Source organism: Perognathus longimembris, chromosome 14 (genome assembly GCF_023159225.1).
Source record: "Perognathus longimembris pacificus isolate PPM17 chromosome 14, ASM2315922v1, whole genome shotgun sequence".
NCBI lineage: Eukaryota > Metazoa > Chordata > Mammalia > Rodentia > Heteromyidae > Perognathus > Perognathus longimembris.
Window position 1 is genome coordinate 7,795,871 of NC_063174.1, and position 16,508 is coordinate 7,812,378.

At 36.5% G+C, this 16,508-nt stretch overlaps 1 protein-coding gene across 1 annotated transcript in view; it reads left to right on the forward strand.

Annotated features, from left to right (window-relative positions):
• Akap6 (A-kinase anchoring protein 6) overlaps positions 1-16,508 on the forward strand; it is a 334,863-nt gene that overhangs the window by 217,959 nt on the left and 100,396 nt on the right. Inside the window, exon 9 of the mRNA XM_048362246.1 lies at positions 3,243-3,363. Coding sequence (XP_048218203.1) covers positions 3,243-3,363 — 121 coding nt within the window. The remainder of the gene's footprint in view (positions 1-3,242; positions 3,364-16,508) is intronic.

Below are 16,508 nucleotides of genomic sequence, written 5' to 3' on the forward strand. Positions count from 1 at the left end.
AAGCAAATGCATTATTACCATAGGTTGAAGCTGCAAAACCTCATCTATAGAGTGACTGGACAAGTCTGTCCCTACTACATTGGTGGCTTTGGTAATCTCATATTATTTATCTCTATTCATGCTTCTCTTCTGAAGTATTCCTTGCTCGCTGAAAGTTGTCTATTTTATTGTTAATAAGTTACTACATTATTAATAAATCAATTAATCACATTTTCGAGGTGTCCTACTGGACCCTGGGGATGCAAATATAATAAATTCATCCCCTGACTTTAAATTGCTTAACCATAATCAAAGTGATTTTTTTTTTTTACTATTCTACACATGTGCAAAAGGAAAACAAATGTCTTTCTTTTCTCTTTGTAGTTTATAACATACTGTATATTTATACTTTTTTGGAAAACCGGAAAAAATTTGCTTTAAGAGTTCTAGCTCTTAAACACTTTATATTCCCCTAATTATTTAATGTTCCTTTGGGGAATAGGCTTTTTAAGAATAGTGTCTTGAGATCAGTGTTCAGGTTTTTAGATTTCTTATTCCTTTTCATTCTGTTTTCTGAGATGACATATTAACAAATAGATCACACATCATAAAGGTTTCTGTGACTTTGCGATTCTGGAGTGCAATGGAGTTCCCTGGCTTAACACCGTGTTTGGATACAGGCTGCCTGAATTCCTTGAAAATGGGTCTTATCCAGGACATTTTCTTATTGTCCCTCGCATATGGCTGTGGCTCATCTAGTTTTTGTCCATTTTATTTAATTATTTATTTATTTATTTATTTATTTTTGCCAGTCCTGGGGCTTGGACTCAGGGCCTGAGCACTGTCCCTGGCTTCTTTTTGCTCAAGGCTAGCACTCTGCCACTTGAGCCACAGCGCCACTTCTGGCCATTTTCTGTATATGTGGTGCTAGGGAATCGAACCCAGGGCCTCATGTATATGAGGCAGGCACTCTTGCCACTAGGCCATATCCCCAGCCCTCATCTAGTTTTTGTTATGTCTTGGCATAGTCAGGCCCTAGTGGAATTTCTTGCTGACTAAGCCTCATCTTAGCCTTCATTGGCCTTAACAACTCTCTAAGGTCTGGCTTCAGAGGCTCACCTAGTTGTCCTTGGGTTGACTGCACCTTTGTTACCATGGCAATGCCTCTGTCAAGTTTACCAGTTCAGTTTTCAGGAACCTTTAGTCTGTGGGGTGGGAGGGATTAGAGAACAAAGTAGCAAAGGGAATCTTAACTAGATTGCTCTCTATCCCTTTCTTACTGTCTTGATGTCCCTCTGTCTCCCTGTATCTCTCTCTCTATTTTCTCTCTGTCTCTCTCTGCCTCTGTGTCTCTGACTGCACTGGGGAAATATCACATAAGGCAATGTCCTCTTAGGTTCATAGTAGGAAATGGAATGGACATATCTGTACTCTCAGCCTTCTTTTCAATCTATCTCACATGCATCCTTTCTGGGTCTTAGAAGACCAAGAGAAAAGAGGATGTATTTGTCGGATTCTGGCCTGCATTTCCTTCTTTTTCTCCAAATAGATTAGGATTTTTTTTTTCTGTCAGCAAGTACTTAGTTGTTATTCCCAGTAGGCACAGAATTAACAGAGACCCCCCAGTAGCTTATTTGTTCCTGTTACAGTGGATGTTTGTCTTATTTTTATTTGTCTTAGCATTTTGCAACCAAATACTAGTGCAGATTTCACATGTATACTGGAAAGCATGGTCTCAAAGCATGGTCTTAAAACCATTGCTAACCTTGTTAGAAATGCAGAATTTTAATGCCCTCCCCCAACTACTGAATCATTTCAAGGAGTTATGCCCGTATGAACACTAATGCCACCACAGCCCTACTGAGGGTTTTGACAACACCAACTATACCCATAATTGACATTCAGTAAACACTGATTAATCACTTCCACATGTTAGCCAGTGATGGTTCTTGCTCTTGGGTACTTAGGTTCCTAATCAAGGATCTTTATAATCATGGTAAAGTAATTAAAATAAAACAAGTTCTAGAACTAGTCTCCTTATCAATAGCCACACCTTAAATTTTTTGACAGAGCTATTAATATTAAATGATAAGTTAATAAACGGATATTCATGTTCTTAGAAAGTCATCTAATGTAGAAAGACAGGAACAAGGTAGCAAGAAAATTCTCAATTGATAAATCCATATTCATACCTGAGACCACTGTTTTATAAGTACTACCCAGTCACAGTTTGATAAAACTAGTATTTCTTTATAGGGATATGTTGGAGGGGGGGCCGGGGGAGGGCATGATGGAGGAAAGAAGACAAAGTCATACTTTTTCATCTTGCACCTTCATTTTCTGATCACAGTGTTTTAGAAGAATCTGGGCTTTACTTATTCACCAGGCTTTCAATAGAGAATCACATTAATCCTTTTAAGCTCCTTATTCTAATGATTTATTTTGTTGAAAACCATAGTGATCCTCCTTTGAATTTTAATGATTGCTGGCTATTCAAAGATTCATTGTTTTGACTTCCTGTCCTTACCTTTGTTTCCTACATGTCTGTGGGGAACACCTGTCTAATACTGGATCTGCCACTGGTTCTCACTGGCTTACCAGAGTCACTCAAGCCTATCTCTGAGTGCTAAGCTGCAATGCGGACTACCCATCCATGACAATAAATGTAGGATATGTGTTTGCAGAGATAGGAAGATAGACAGCAGAGGGACAAGATAAATGATTGAGTCATTCTCCAATGAAAATAATATTTTGGATTTGAGTGCATTCTTATTATCCTAGAGAAAATTAGTTAAATTAGTACTTTACTCATACATCTTCTGAGATATCATATATGTAGGAAGTCTTTTAGACAAGAGAGCAGTTCAAAATTTGAAAGTGCTATTCTTATCCCAAATCCCAGACTGTGAAACCTCCAACAAATCACTGACCCTCCATTTTGCAGTCTGTTAAATGGCAATGCTCTTTTTCAAGGATGTTGTCTGGTCGTTTTGTTCTGAAAGCACAGCAAATGGAAAAGGCTATGATATGTCTCAGGTAAGAGCTTTGGAATTACATGTTATGTTTTCAAAATCAAGGTGACAGTGTTACAGCCTAGAGTTCCTATTTTGCCCACAGTGTAACCACACGGAGAATTTTTCCCTTCTCTTTTTATAGGTATTCACCTAGGAACAGCATGGGTTTTCAAGAATATATTATTCTAATATGAGATTTTAACAACTACACTGTATTTATGCATAATACATTTTGTCCCTTATCTTCAGGCTTCTGGACTTTGATTCAGAATATCAGGAGCTCTGGGATTGGCTGATTGACATGGAGTCCCTTGTGATGGACAGCCACGACCTGATGATGTCAGAGGAGCAGCAGCAGCATCTTTACAAGGTTAGAGCTACTCTTCTTGCCTTTACCTTGCTGTGGAAGATCTGATTAGCCTGACAAGTCTCCCTCTCTCTCAGGATATCTTTGTGTTCATTGTATATATCATGGTGTCTATTAGAATTCCCTTCCCTGTCCCCAAACTCATTTCCATCCCTTGTGTGCTGACAGGCTGTACCGACATCATAATTGCAAGAAAGTTCCCTTTATCACATTCTATTTGGTGTAATTCTATAGAAGGACAAAGATTTATCTTTCAGATGAATAGTGCTAAATAAAACTGCATTAATAAATAGACTGAAACAAAACGAAGGATAAGTGGACTGGTAACATTTAACAAAATGTGTTTTGATTGAAACACTCAGGTGGATTATATCCACCTGGCAGATCTTCCTAGAGGGAAAAATAAAGGAATTTACTTTATTTTGGATTGCTGCTGCCAGGGTACAGGGCTTGACCAAGTTAAAGTTTATTAATGAGATATAAAGAAAAGATTGTCACATTAGGTCAATACATTTTCATATGATTTAAGAACTCTGGCTTAGAACTCACGTATTGATTGCAGGCAGGCTATCTGATAACTATCTGTAGTGTTTCTCAGGTCTGGTAATTACCTTTAGTCGAGTGTGCTTTACCAGTAGTCTCAGAAGTTCTTACCAAACAACCATTTGATTTTGAGTGAAAAAATGGTTACAAATTCATAGTGTCTGAAAAAGCTGCTGGGGAGGGAAGAGGGACTTTCTACTGAAATATCAGAGTGCAGTAAATCTTCCTCATTTAGGCAATTTTTATTGGAGTAATTCTGACAGTTGTCATCCTTGAATTGCTTTGAGCATATGGCATATTTCAAAGAGCAGATTGTGAATCATAAAAAATAAAATTAATAACTAACCACAGAATCAGCAACAGTATAATGACAAGAAACAACTACCCTCTAGCTTTTTAAATTTTTTTTATGGAATTAAAAAGTACATTCAAGGTCAAATAAAAGTTGTCTGATTTCTTCTTTAAGAAGACATTTCTTCTTACCATTCCAACTTACCTTTTTAAAACAATTATTTTGTCTTTAATCCTGCAAAGAGAGCTGTTGATATATTGGAGGATCTAGTTGAGTTTAATTAATGTCTCCTAGGAATCATCTTAGTTAAGAGAAGTTATAAGCTCTCCAGGGAATCAGCAAATGGGGACATTTTATTTTCTTAAGAATTCTTTCCATCACTGATTCAGTTTGTTAACTCTTAGCTGCTGCTTGTATGGATAGCTATCTGCATTAACAAGACTATACAATATATCTTCTAGCATAACATATTGTTAGAGTAATAATCTCAAACGAATGTAACTAAAGCTAGGTGATTTCACATTTCATGTCAAGATGAAGAATGTAAAAATTGCTTATAAACCTATATTAATTTAGTGATGGAAAAATGTTTTCTTTCAGAACCATTGTCTCAGAACTTATTGTACTCATGATGCCAAATAACACTTCTTTTCTTCTTGGTGCATTTGTATTTTGCACATAAGCCACTATTTTCTAGAAACAGTGCTATTCTTTGTCAAAATCACATCCATATAATTTACATCACAATTAATAGGAAATAATTGAACAAAACATGCAGTCTTCTTTTCCTTGTAAGTGCTTTGCTGAGAATGCCCATCCTGGCATATTGAAGGTCATTATTCCACCTACTCAATAGCTCTGGATTATAGTATTTAAAAAAATTCATACTGTGGTTTTTAAGTTCATGACTCATATTTTGTATTTGGGTTAGAAGGAAAATGAAACATTGAGTTAGAAATGCTATAGGTCTGTAAGGGCTTTTACACAAGCTCCCAAATTATTCTCCATGTTTGGAAACCTCCAAAGCAATTCTGAAGGTAGTTAATAAGAAGTCATTTATAAAGAAGAGTGGCTTCTGAAATAGAAAAACGGACTTGGGTGAATTAGTTTCAAGTCTCCCCCCAAAATCTCATAGAGATTTCCAGATTAAGTCAATGTTTTCAATACCACATTCTTTCATTTTAATCTGGTTTCCAGGAATCAACTGACGGGGAATGTAGTATTTGTAGCTTATTGGTCCAAATGATCCCTGAAGTAGTAAAGTTTTCCCAAATGGACAACAGGCTTTTTAAATTTTTATTATTACAATTATTATTTTTGTGTGCCACTCTTGGCCTTGAACTTAGTGATTGGGAGTTGTCTCTGAGCCTTTATACTTAAGGCTAGTGTTCTACTACTTGAGCCACAGCTTTACTTCCAGATTTTTTTTGGTAGTAAATTGTAGATAAGAGTCTCACAGCCTTTTTTGCCCAATCTGGCTCTGAACTCCAATCCTTGTATCTCAGTTTTCTGAGTATCTAGGATTACAGGCATGAGCCAGGGACACCTGGAGTTAGGCTTTAAACACTCTAAAGCTACCTTAATCAGCTTTCATTTTTGTATTTGTTTATCTTCCAAAATATTATTGTTTATCTTCAATTGTTGTTAAGAGAACCATTGATATTTGGAGCAAGCAACTTTCATTAGTTTGTGGGACTGTCCTTTGCACTATGAAAAATTTGCTATTCATGTTCCTTAGTCATGTGACAATAGGACTGCAACCCATTTCATAGTATTTTCAGTCTATACTAACCTATCTGTATGGTCTTTATTTCTCAAAATATTAGGCAGAACCAAAACAAATGTGGTACATTTGTATTTTATATGCATTTGTATATATATGTATATTTATAATTGATATAAACTAAAAATTGAATTTAAAATTTGGGAGTAGCTGTCTACTCTGTGTACTTGCTTGTCAGAATTTGGCTGATGGCATGCTTTTCAGAGTTTGAAGTGGCTGAGGTAGAGCTTAATTTTAGAGCACTTGCTTAGCATGTGTGAAACCTGGGTTCAACCTCTAGCATAAAAAGAAAACCTTAAAAACTGAAGGATGGAAATGAAGCTAATAGGTCTTCATTTGAGTGGTGGTACTACTTCAGGAAACTATGGACTCTTGCTGACTCACATTTCTACCATCATTTCTTTTGAAAATTTGTTTTCATTCCCAGTGTGGTTCTTGGTATTTTATTACCCAGCTAGTTTCCTGGCACCGATCTTTACACTGAGATTCATATTCATGCATTCCTGTAGTCCTAAGTTGATCTCCATGGTATACATCTGGAAATATCAGTTTAGAGAGAATATAGTAAGGACTTTTTTTTTTTTACTAGTAAGAGAGAGTACAGCCCACCTAGCATTTGCAGCAGTAGAGACCACTACTTTACTGGCACTACCTATCACTTTTAATATTCGGTATTTGCTAGAAAAGTCACTAAGCCTTAACTTCTAGAAATGGAAATAGAGATAAATACTCTCGGCTTATCCGTTACTCAAACCTCCTGGGTTGGGAAGTTATGATATTTTTATGAAAGCCAGCAAAATACACAAGGAAAATCATTGGTGTAAATAGGCAAAGAATACATTGATACAACCTTTTGTAATTTAGAAACATTAATTCTACTATGCGCTCTGTAGTACATTTTCAATTTAAATCATTTCTTGTTATTTTTCAGATATTTATAACTTTAAGACTCCTACCTAATTAATATTAAACTATGGAGTTTTGAGAGCAAGCTAATACTTATTAAAAATTAACCATTCCCTTGAATATATTTTCTTCTTGTTTAAAGACAATGAACTATACTCTCAATAATTTCCTCTATCTACCTATTTTCCTCTCTCTGTCTTGTTTTACCTCTAAGCAGGAACCTTCCTTACCTATTTTCTAGTAAACACTGGCAACATCGACAACCTAGGAAATACAAACATTGTCCTTGCTCCTTTTTACTAACTTGGTCTGAGAATTGCTTCCAAGGAGAATTTGCTTCTACCCTCTCACTTTCTCTCTTCATTCTTTCTACCTTCCTAAGTAGGACAATTTAATTTGTCAAAAGTAACCACTGTGATTTTGAAAGTTCAGCTCCTATTTGGACTAGAGTTACGAAGCCAGAATTCATAATCACACAGAGCTGTCACTCCGCTAGTCGGCATGTGCATTAACTATTAATGGAGAAATATTTAAAACCCACTAGCAAAAGAAAAGCTCCATTTTTTTTTCATTTCTGCAGATCAAAGGTGGAATTATTCTTGGGCTTTGGAAGCTCAATCACTTCCTCCCCATCCTATAAATTTTATAGACTTGAGTGACCTGGAAATAGTTCAGTGATTGGAGAGCTGTTCTCCAGCTGTTGCTGTCACTGCTGTCCCCTCCTCCCCGGCAGTCAGTACAGGTCAGAGGCACAGCTGACTTGTAGTGCTTTAAAAGTGTGTCCTGTCTGGGGCCACTGACCTGTGCACAAAGTACTGATGATTCAGTGCTACCTACAAGGCAGATCACAGAGCTCGCAAGCATCCCTATTAATGTGCAGTTCCAGCGTCCAAGGGTTCATGTAAGGGCCAAAGGCAGAAGTTGCCAAGTATTGTGATGATAGTTACAATTGGACTACAGTTGTTTCAGATAGCAAGAAGCTCACTAAGATACTAAATTTGTAGATTTGTTCCTTGAGTTAATACCTTAGTTGCTCCCCATTGATAAAATACTAATTATTTGATTTCTCAGAAGTTAAAAATAACTCTTCAAGCTTAACAAAGTGAAATAAGTACCAACCACACTGGGACCTTTATAATTGTAGAGAACTCCTATTGACTTTTTATATTTAACTTTGTCTTAATTCTGCATTTTATGGGGACACTGCAAGTTTTCTTTACCTCTCTCTATTAGTGTACCTAGTTCCAAATGTCCTGCATATACAGAGGAAAAGACGATTCATTTCATGTAAGACAGTCGTTACTGAACTATTATTTTCAGTTTTATCTTTCTAAGATTTGAGGTTATTTATAAGCATCCACATGAAAATGATTAGAAATCAAAAGCAGTATGCTGGGTAAGATCAGACATGCCTGCAGTCTCAGCTTCTGGAAAGGCTGAAGTGAGGTGATCACTTGAGCATAGTTGTTCAGAGTCAGCTGGAGCAACATACTGAAGCCCCATCTCAAGAAACACTTTTAAAATAAAAATGTGCCAACACATAATCCAAAAAGTCCCACGTGGTTAATAAAAATGACCTTACATTTTTATTTTGTACGTCCTCATAGTGAAAGCAAAGCAAGAAATATGCTTAATTGCATAACTTCCCATTTTCCATAATAAACATAATGCTTCCTTTGAGAAAATTAAGTTTATTTTTGACACTGAGATATGAAAACCTTTTCTTTTAGGATTTTTAAAAAAATAAAATTGAGGGGCTGGGGATATAGCCTAGTGGCAAGAGTGCCTGCCTCGGATACACGAGGCCCTAGGTTCGATTCCCCAGCACCACATATGCAGAAAACGGCCAGAAGCGGCGCTGTGGCTCAAGTGGCAGAGTGCTAGCCTTGAGCGGGAAGAAGCCAGGGACAGTGCTCAGGCCCTGAGTCCAAGACCCAGGACTGGCCAAAAAAATAAATAAATAAAATAAAATAAAATAAAATTGAATCCAAATAATTCTGTGAACAAATTTATGTCATGATGCTTCAAACACGTGAACTACTTCAGAGTTCTCTTGACTCATTTGCCAGGTAGTATTTTAGAGTGCAACTCTTACCAAAAGATAGTCCTTTGGATAATAGTTTGGCCAGGTGGGACTAATTAAAAGAGGACATCAATAGTATGTGTTGGAAAAGAGGAGACTATTAGAAGAGTGAGAGAAATAGAAGCATTAAAGTTAGTTAATACAAAATTAATCAAGCAAAACACATATGTGTAAATTAAAATAACAGGTATATGGAAAAAGAGGTTAACAGGCTTTAAAAAGTACAAATAAGAATTCAAAGCTAATAAATGAAGAGTGACAGAACGAAAGGATTGGATTATGGCAGATGACAGTAAAATTTAAGAACATAGAGGGAAACGATACTGGAGAATTTGGGTGTATGGTAAAAGATAAACATTATGCCTTTTAAAAGAAACGTGTGTGGACTAGAGCTAGCTATCCTGAGAAATAAGAATTATAGAAGAAAAAAATAAACAAATGGGACATACTTGACTTTTTACTTTATAACTATTGATGCCAAAATGATGTTGTCATAGCTATGAACTGATCATAGAAAACAGATTAATCATGCTCTGCCTATATTTTATAAATTCACAAATTTCAACCCTCTGGAATAAATCTCGTTTATTTTGTTCTGGACTGCATTGAGGTAAGTAGTTTCAGATGTTACTTGATACCCTTATGATGGAACTTGACCTTCTAAAAATGTAGAACTCTTCTGCTTTAGAACCCAGGTCATGCAAGCAAGGCTTAAAATAGAATAAAGCTTCCATTAACTTTAAATTTTATTTTTCATATGTTGGTTCATAGAATAGATATGCTTCAAAAATTAAATTTTGTTAATTAGGCCTTATACTGGAATTTCATTACCAAGTTTTCCATCTTTACCTTGATTGTTCAAAATGAAACAAATTACTAGTTATTGAAATAGTCAAGGCAAAAATGTGCTAGAAATATTAGGCACAGGAACTTTGTGATAATTTTTTACCTCTTACTCAATAGATTAATTGTATAGCCTAATTGTATGTTAGATTAAAACTCCATTAAGATAAGAAGAATGTGCTTAAAATCATTATAACATTTCAAATAACATTATCTAGTCATTTTTAAAATGATCAGGATGGAAAAACCTAGGCTGTCTCCACTGCTATCTAGAAATGAATTTGTTGTTCCATTTTCATTAAAGTTCAAAAAGTCCTTAGATTAACTGTCATATTAATTTGAGCTTTGATGAATCACTGAGTGGTATGAATTCTTGAAAAAATATATACATGTATATTTCTCTTCTCTCTGTCTCTCTCTTTTAATTTGAGAGAGGACAGGACATATCCTGTAAATGTTCAGGAAAGGAAAAAGATGAATGTAGCTCTAAACAGTATAGAAACACTGCTCATGCTGGATCCTATACTTCCCACTTGGATCACTTTTTTAAAAAGGAGCAAAGAAAGGATGTTAAGAGACTAGGATGCCAAGAAATAGTTGGCACTAGTGAGAGAGAGAGAGAGAGAGAAGAGAGAGAGAGAGAGAGAGAGAGAGAGAGAGAGAGAGAGAGAGAGAGAGAGAGAGAGAGAGAGAGAGAGAGAGAGTTTGTGTGTGTGTGCAGAGGCAAGGAAGGGAAGCCCTGCCAGCCAGCAGTTTTGTCCTTGGAGGGTGAGCTAGTGTCCGGAAGGTCCATTGGCCTCAGTGGCATTGTGCTGCTTGCTCTCTCCCTGGCCTGGCGGGCTCTGGCCTAGAGAGGATCAAACAAGCTGTGGGGAAAGTTCCCCTCATTTGCATCACTTCTAGACAGCCCTGTCTTACTCTTTGCTGACAGGAAATCACTGTCTTTGTCACCTTTTCTCAGGGCCCTCCTTTTGGCAGAGATAGGCCATGTGACCACGCTTAATCACAACAACAGGGCTGGCTAGAGACTCAGTGACATGTTTTTCCTCAGCACTTCAATAAATGGGGTAGAGGAGTCAGTAGGAAATGACTACATTAATTTTAGAGTGAAAAGATAATTAACACTTGAAGGACTAATGCTACAACCTATGGAATTATTATTCAAATTAAAGTTAATTTATCAAAAACTTGTGAAAACTATCTGGTCTATTACAACTGTTTTTTTTTTTGTTTTGCTTTGTTTTTTTTTTGCTTTTAAATAAACCTTGAATAGTGGGAGTTGGGCATGTTGGAGGGAGAATGGAAAGACGGAGATACTATTTGCAAAGAAGGAAGGGACTGAGAAGTGGAGAGAAAGAGAAAGAAAAATTATAGCAGGGATTTGCTATATATAAAAAAAACAACTTAAATGGGCTAAACTTTCAACTTTTAGGGCTGAAGGCTGGAACACATAAAATGCTTACTTAGATGATATGAATAGGACACTGGCAAACAAAAGCAGCAGTGTGCTCCTAGAAAACTGCTTAAAGGAGTTTCCTTGGCAACAGAAATGCAGTTCCAAAAGTAGACAGAACTTTCCTCAGAAAACATACTATTAATAACAACCTTCCGGAACAACTTGAAACAATTTGACGACTTGCCAAGTGTTCTGCAAATTAATCTAACACGTAACAGTTATATTTCTCTTGTCTGTGGTTCTGCTGTACTCTGCCTAGAACTCATTGCTTTTCTGTGGCACAAAAGTGAAAAAAAAATTCTAAATGCTGTCATACAAAAAGGAAACCAGAAGCAAAGCCAGTGGTCCCCAGTGCCCAATAATAATCGTATTCAGCCTTTGGGAAGCTACCAAAGATCTTAGTGTGAGAAGATGAGTTTGTTCCAGTGAAAAGTACTACAGGAAATCGCTCACTGGAATATCTCTTTCCAACAAAGATGCTTCCTCAAACAAAGAGTGGTAAAGGGTTAACAGCCTGAGACTTCTTGTGATGTGAAGCACATCTGAGTCCATTGGCTATATAAATGTAATACTTCACTAAATATGTGCTGAGTGTTATTTTTTTTAAAGCATCATCATTTCTTGTCAGCCCAGAGAATAAACTAATCTTGGGTCTACTTGGCCAATGGGCATCATTTGAATTCTCCTGAAGGCTATCTGTTTGCCAGACAAGAGAGGCGGAGTATTCCCCTCCTCTGACCTTTCTTCAATCCTTGGATCTAAAGGTTAAAAGTAATCAATATCTCATTGTGCTGCTTGGTTTCAGGGTAATAAGTAATAACTATCATGTTAAAATACAAATGATTACAGATTACACTTAAATGAGCTGACCTGTTAGGGATTTTATTAATTGCAATCAGGATCATCATTAGAGAATGCTAATAAAATTTTGGATTAAATTGCCAAAAAAAATTAACCTTTAACTTCTTGGAAAATGGAAATGTGTGCTATTCCCCTTCTGTGCTAAAGTGAGAAATTTGGCTTTAGCCTCAGATATTTGTAGATTTTTTTCTGATTTCTGTTTGGTAAATTAGAGATGGATTTAAATTCTTTAGCAGAAAGGGTATTTGGTTCACTGCCATCTTTGGCCCCTTTACTATTCAATACTGTGTATATGTTTCAGGTCAATGACTAATGGAAATATTTCCTACCTACATTTTAGCATTTTTTTCTATTTTAAGATCACTTATTTTTAACATTATACTCATATTTGAACTAATCAGTTTTAAAACTAGGATATATAATTATGCTTAAATGTTATAGACAACTATGATGTGAATCAGGTTATTTTGTTTAAAAACCACTGTACTATAGTTTCAAACTATGGTATGGTACTATAGTTTAAAACTGACAATTAAGGGGGCTAGTGGCCTGGGTCAGTGATAATGGCCATCCTAGTAGGCATGCGGCCCTGAGTTCAAATCCCAGTACAGCCAAATAGTATTCCATATAATTATATCAGGAACCCATTGGCTATCATCACCACAACCACAAAAGATGTACTTATATGTGCCTCCTAGTAGATTACAATATTTTTGTCACTAGTATAGCTTTTTTTTTGTAGAATTTTGTTTATATATTCCTAAAGCACAAAAGTGGGACTAGTTGCTACCAGATAGTGTTTTAGTATTTCAAAAGAAGTTATGGGACTGTTCGAGATAGGTGCTCAGCACTGAAATGATAAGTACAACCATCATGTTTTCATGTATTAACTCACTGGCCTTTTCTCTTTTGGTCCTTGTCTCATCTAAATGTAAAGGGAAGTAGATTTGTTTGTGATGTCCAAGGGATGTCATCTTGGAGTATTAAGAATTTTTCAATCCACTTGTCTCCATCACTAAATATACAGCCTGACTTACACTTATCCAATATTTATTTCCTTCAGAGTAACAAAATAATGTACTCTACTAGATGTTACTATTTTAGGAGGAGGAGATATTAGAGAACACTACTGAAGTAAATGCCAATATTAGCATCTCGCTTAGATGGAAAGGCACTAGAGAGGGGAAGCAATGGGAAAAATCCCAAAAGAAAGGAAACAAGAACAAATGTTTTGTTCACCATTTGATAAGAAAAAGAAAATACATTCACTTTGAGCACGTGTATTGAAGTATGTTTGTGTACTGTGGATGAGTGTGTCATGAGGAGAAAGACATCTTTCTGATTGGTTGTGCCAGTGCCTATCCACATTATTTTAATGAAGGATTCAACTATTCTGAATTATTTCCCCTATTTCATAGACTCTGACTGAAACACAGATAGATTTGAGTAGCCTTAAAGATACTAATTCAGTAGAATTCGTTTCTCATTCACAATAGGCTACAGTATACTAAGGTAATTTAAAAAAACAACAACCCAAAACTCAGAGGGTTAAAGCTACAGATTTATATTTCTTATGCCTACTACATGTCCATCAGAGATTGGCTATTGACTCTGTTTGGCCCTGTCTTCATGATTCACACTTATGGCAGCCACCTTCATTTTATTTTGTTTTGGTTTGGGATGGGTTTTTGGGGGGAGGGTTGTTTTTTCTTTTATATTATTATTGTAAAGGTGATGTACAGAGGGGTTGCAGTTACATAAGCCAGGTGATGAGTACATTTCTTTTTGAAGTATCCTTGTTACCTCACCGCTCCTTTTCTCCCAGTCCCCCCCCCCCCAACCCCGACTCCTCTCTTCCACAAGTTGAATAGTTCATTTTCAACATAGTGTCTAGTGAGTCTCGTTGCTGCATTGGTTCACCCTTTGCCCCACCATCTCTTTGTCCCCTCTTACCCTCATCCAAACCAATAAAACACACTGACAAAGGAGTAAAACAAACAAAAAGCCACCTTCTTAAATAAAGAATAAAAGGAGTACTGGAGTGGCTTATTAACACTATCTGCATGGAGGCAGCCTAGGGGGCTTAAACACAAAATCTCTAGCCAGATAGGCCTGGGTAATCTTGCCTTTGAAAATGGATGGAGAACGGCAGCTATCCCGCGCTCCCGAAAGGTACATGGCTAGAAATAGTTGTGGAACCCTATCAATAACTTAGTAACTCAGTAACTAAGTTAGGTTTGAATCCTGTACTTCTTTGGCTGTATTCATCCAGTCCTAACCTGGGCAGTTTTAATGTCCATAATCTTTCTATCATATGCTATTTGCCTACTTGCTGTATCCTCTTTTTCACTTTGGGTAGAATTCTTGCAAGAACGTTTTTTTCACTCTTTATGAACTTTTTGTGCTAAGATAGAAAAAGAAGGCCCAAAGTACTGTATCTAGAAAGGAAACATAATGGACTTAGGGTGGCTGTTCTGCGAATGCCATCACACTTTCTTAAGTACACCAGTGCCCTGGGGATGTGTTGCCATTTTAACCTCACAGGGGCCTTCTGTCAGATCCTGTCAGATATGGAGAATCCAAGGCTGAAAATATTTATGCTTTCTGGGAGCCGCACTAAAGGCAGAAGTGGCCTAGGAAGATTCAACCTCTTGGATCCTGTTATTGCCAAAGGAAGTTACTGAAGTAGAGTTCCCATGGAGATACACTCTATAAGAGTATCATTTGTAGAGAAACCATTTCCAGCACTGTCAAGGAAGTAATTTCAGTCCTCAGACACAAGAGTAATCCTAAGCACATTTTTAACAAGGTAGGCATTTGTGATGCTCATGCATTCTTAAACTAGGCAATTCTGTGATATACTTACTATCCCTAATGAGGCACACTGGGGAAAGCTACAAGGAAAGAAGGTGATATCCCTGTTCAACCTTAATTCATTTACTTAAGACACAAAGTACATACATGCAGACATATATGTCTGTCTGTCTGTCTGTACGTATGTATGTATGGTAACACTCATTGTTTTGGGGTTGGTTTCAGTTTTGTCCCTAAATTCTCTTCTACAGAAATCTAGCATTTCTCCAGAAAAATCTATATACTTCTAAAACTCATCTGAACTTACTGTTTGCCTAAGCACTTGATCCCATATGCTATGGATATTTGAATAAAGGAAATTTCTCATTTGTGATAGTCACTTTGTCATTTCGCCATTGAAGCAGCAGTTTGTGAGAGACGTACATATACAAATGCGTTTGCATGCACACATTTACACGCACATATGTGCACACATTTTTATGAAGTATTAACTTATTTGTTAAAAAACTTGTATCAGAAATGAGTTTGGATAAAACTGGAATCTTTGGACCAAATATGCTAGTAGTCCCAAGACATTTAAATCATGCATATATAAATAACTACTCAAAAATCCTTCATATGTGCCAAGTTTCAATCTGGAGCACATTTCTACATTATAAATCTTGGCATATGGAATTTTTTTACCTTCATTGCAATAGTACTATCTAATACTCATAAGTGTCTTCCTGAGAAAGACCTCTTGAAGATGATTAAGCTGTGAGTTCTGTGTTACTAATTAAATGCACATTGTAAAATAATGTGATACCTTTGGTCTTAGTGACCAAGTTTGAGAATGAATGAAAAAGTATGATTTTTATTAGGTTTTACACTCCCCAAATATGAGGCTCATTTCTATGCTATTTCTTGTTTCTCTCTAATGCTAAATAAACACAATGCCTGGCACATAATAGGAACAGTACATTTTGAAAAATGTATTTTCCACAAGGCTTATTTAATAATTTAACTATTATAACTGTGTACTCATTTCGTTCTTTTTTCAAGAAAACAATCCTATTTTTGTGGTGTGGTGAATCAGTTTACAAAATCAAAGTACAGTAAGAATACTCTGAGTATTGTTTGGCCAGATTGCTACTAGGGAGAAAGAAAGTCATAGCAAAATGAAGAAGAGGAGCATATACAGACACCATTGGAACTGAAGGTATTGCTCAAGTAGTAGAACACTAGCTGTGAATGAATAAACCTCACGTAAGAGTGTGGGGTCTGGAGCTGGGAATGTGGCCTAGTAGTAGAGTGCTTGCCTAGCATGCGCAAAGCCCTGGGTTTGGTTCTCAGAACCACATATACAGAAAAAGCTTGAAGCAGTGCTGTGGCTCAAGTGGCAGAGTGCTAGCCTTGAGCAAAAAGAACCAGGGACAGTGCTCAGGCCCTGAGTTCAAGCCTCAGAACTGGCCAAAAAAAAAAAAAAAAAAAAGAGTGTGAGGTCTGAAATTCAAGCCTCAGTACCAGCACCAAAAACATATAAATAAATAAAATGAGAGCATAGTAAGAATAGTTGATTATACTTCAA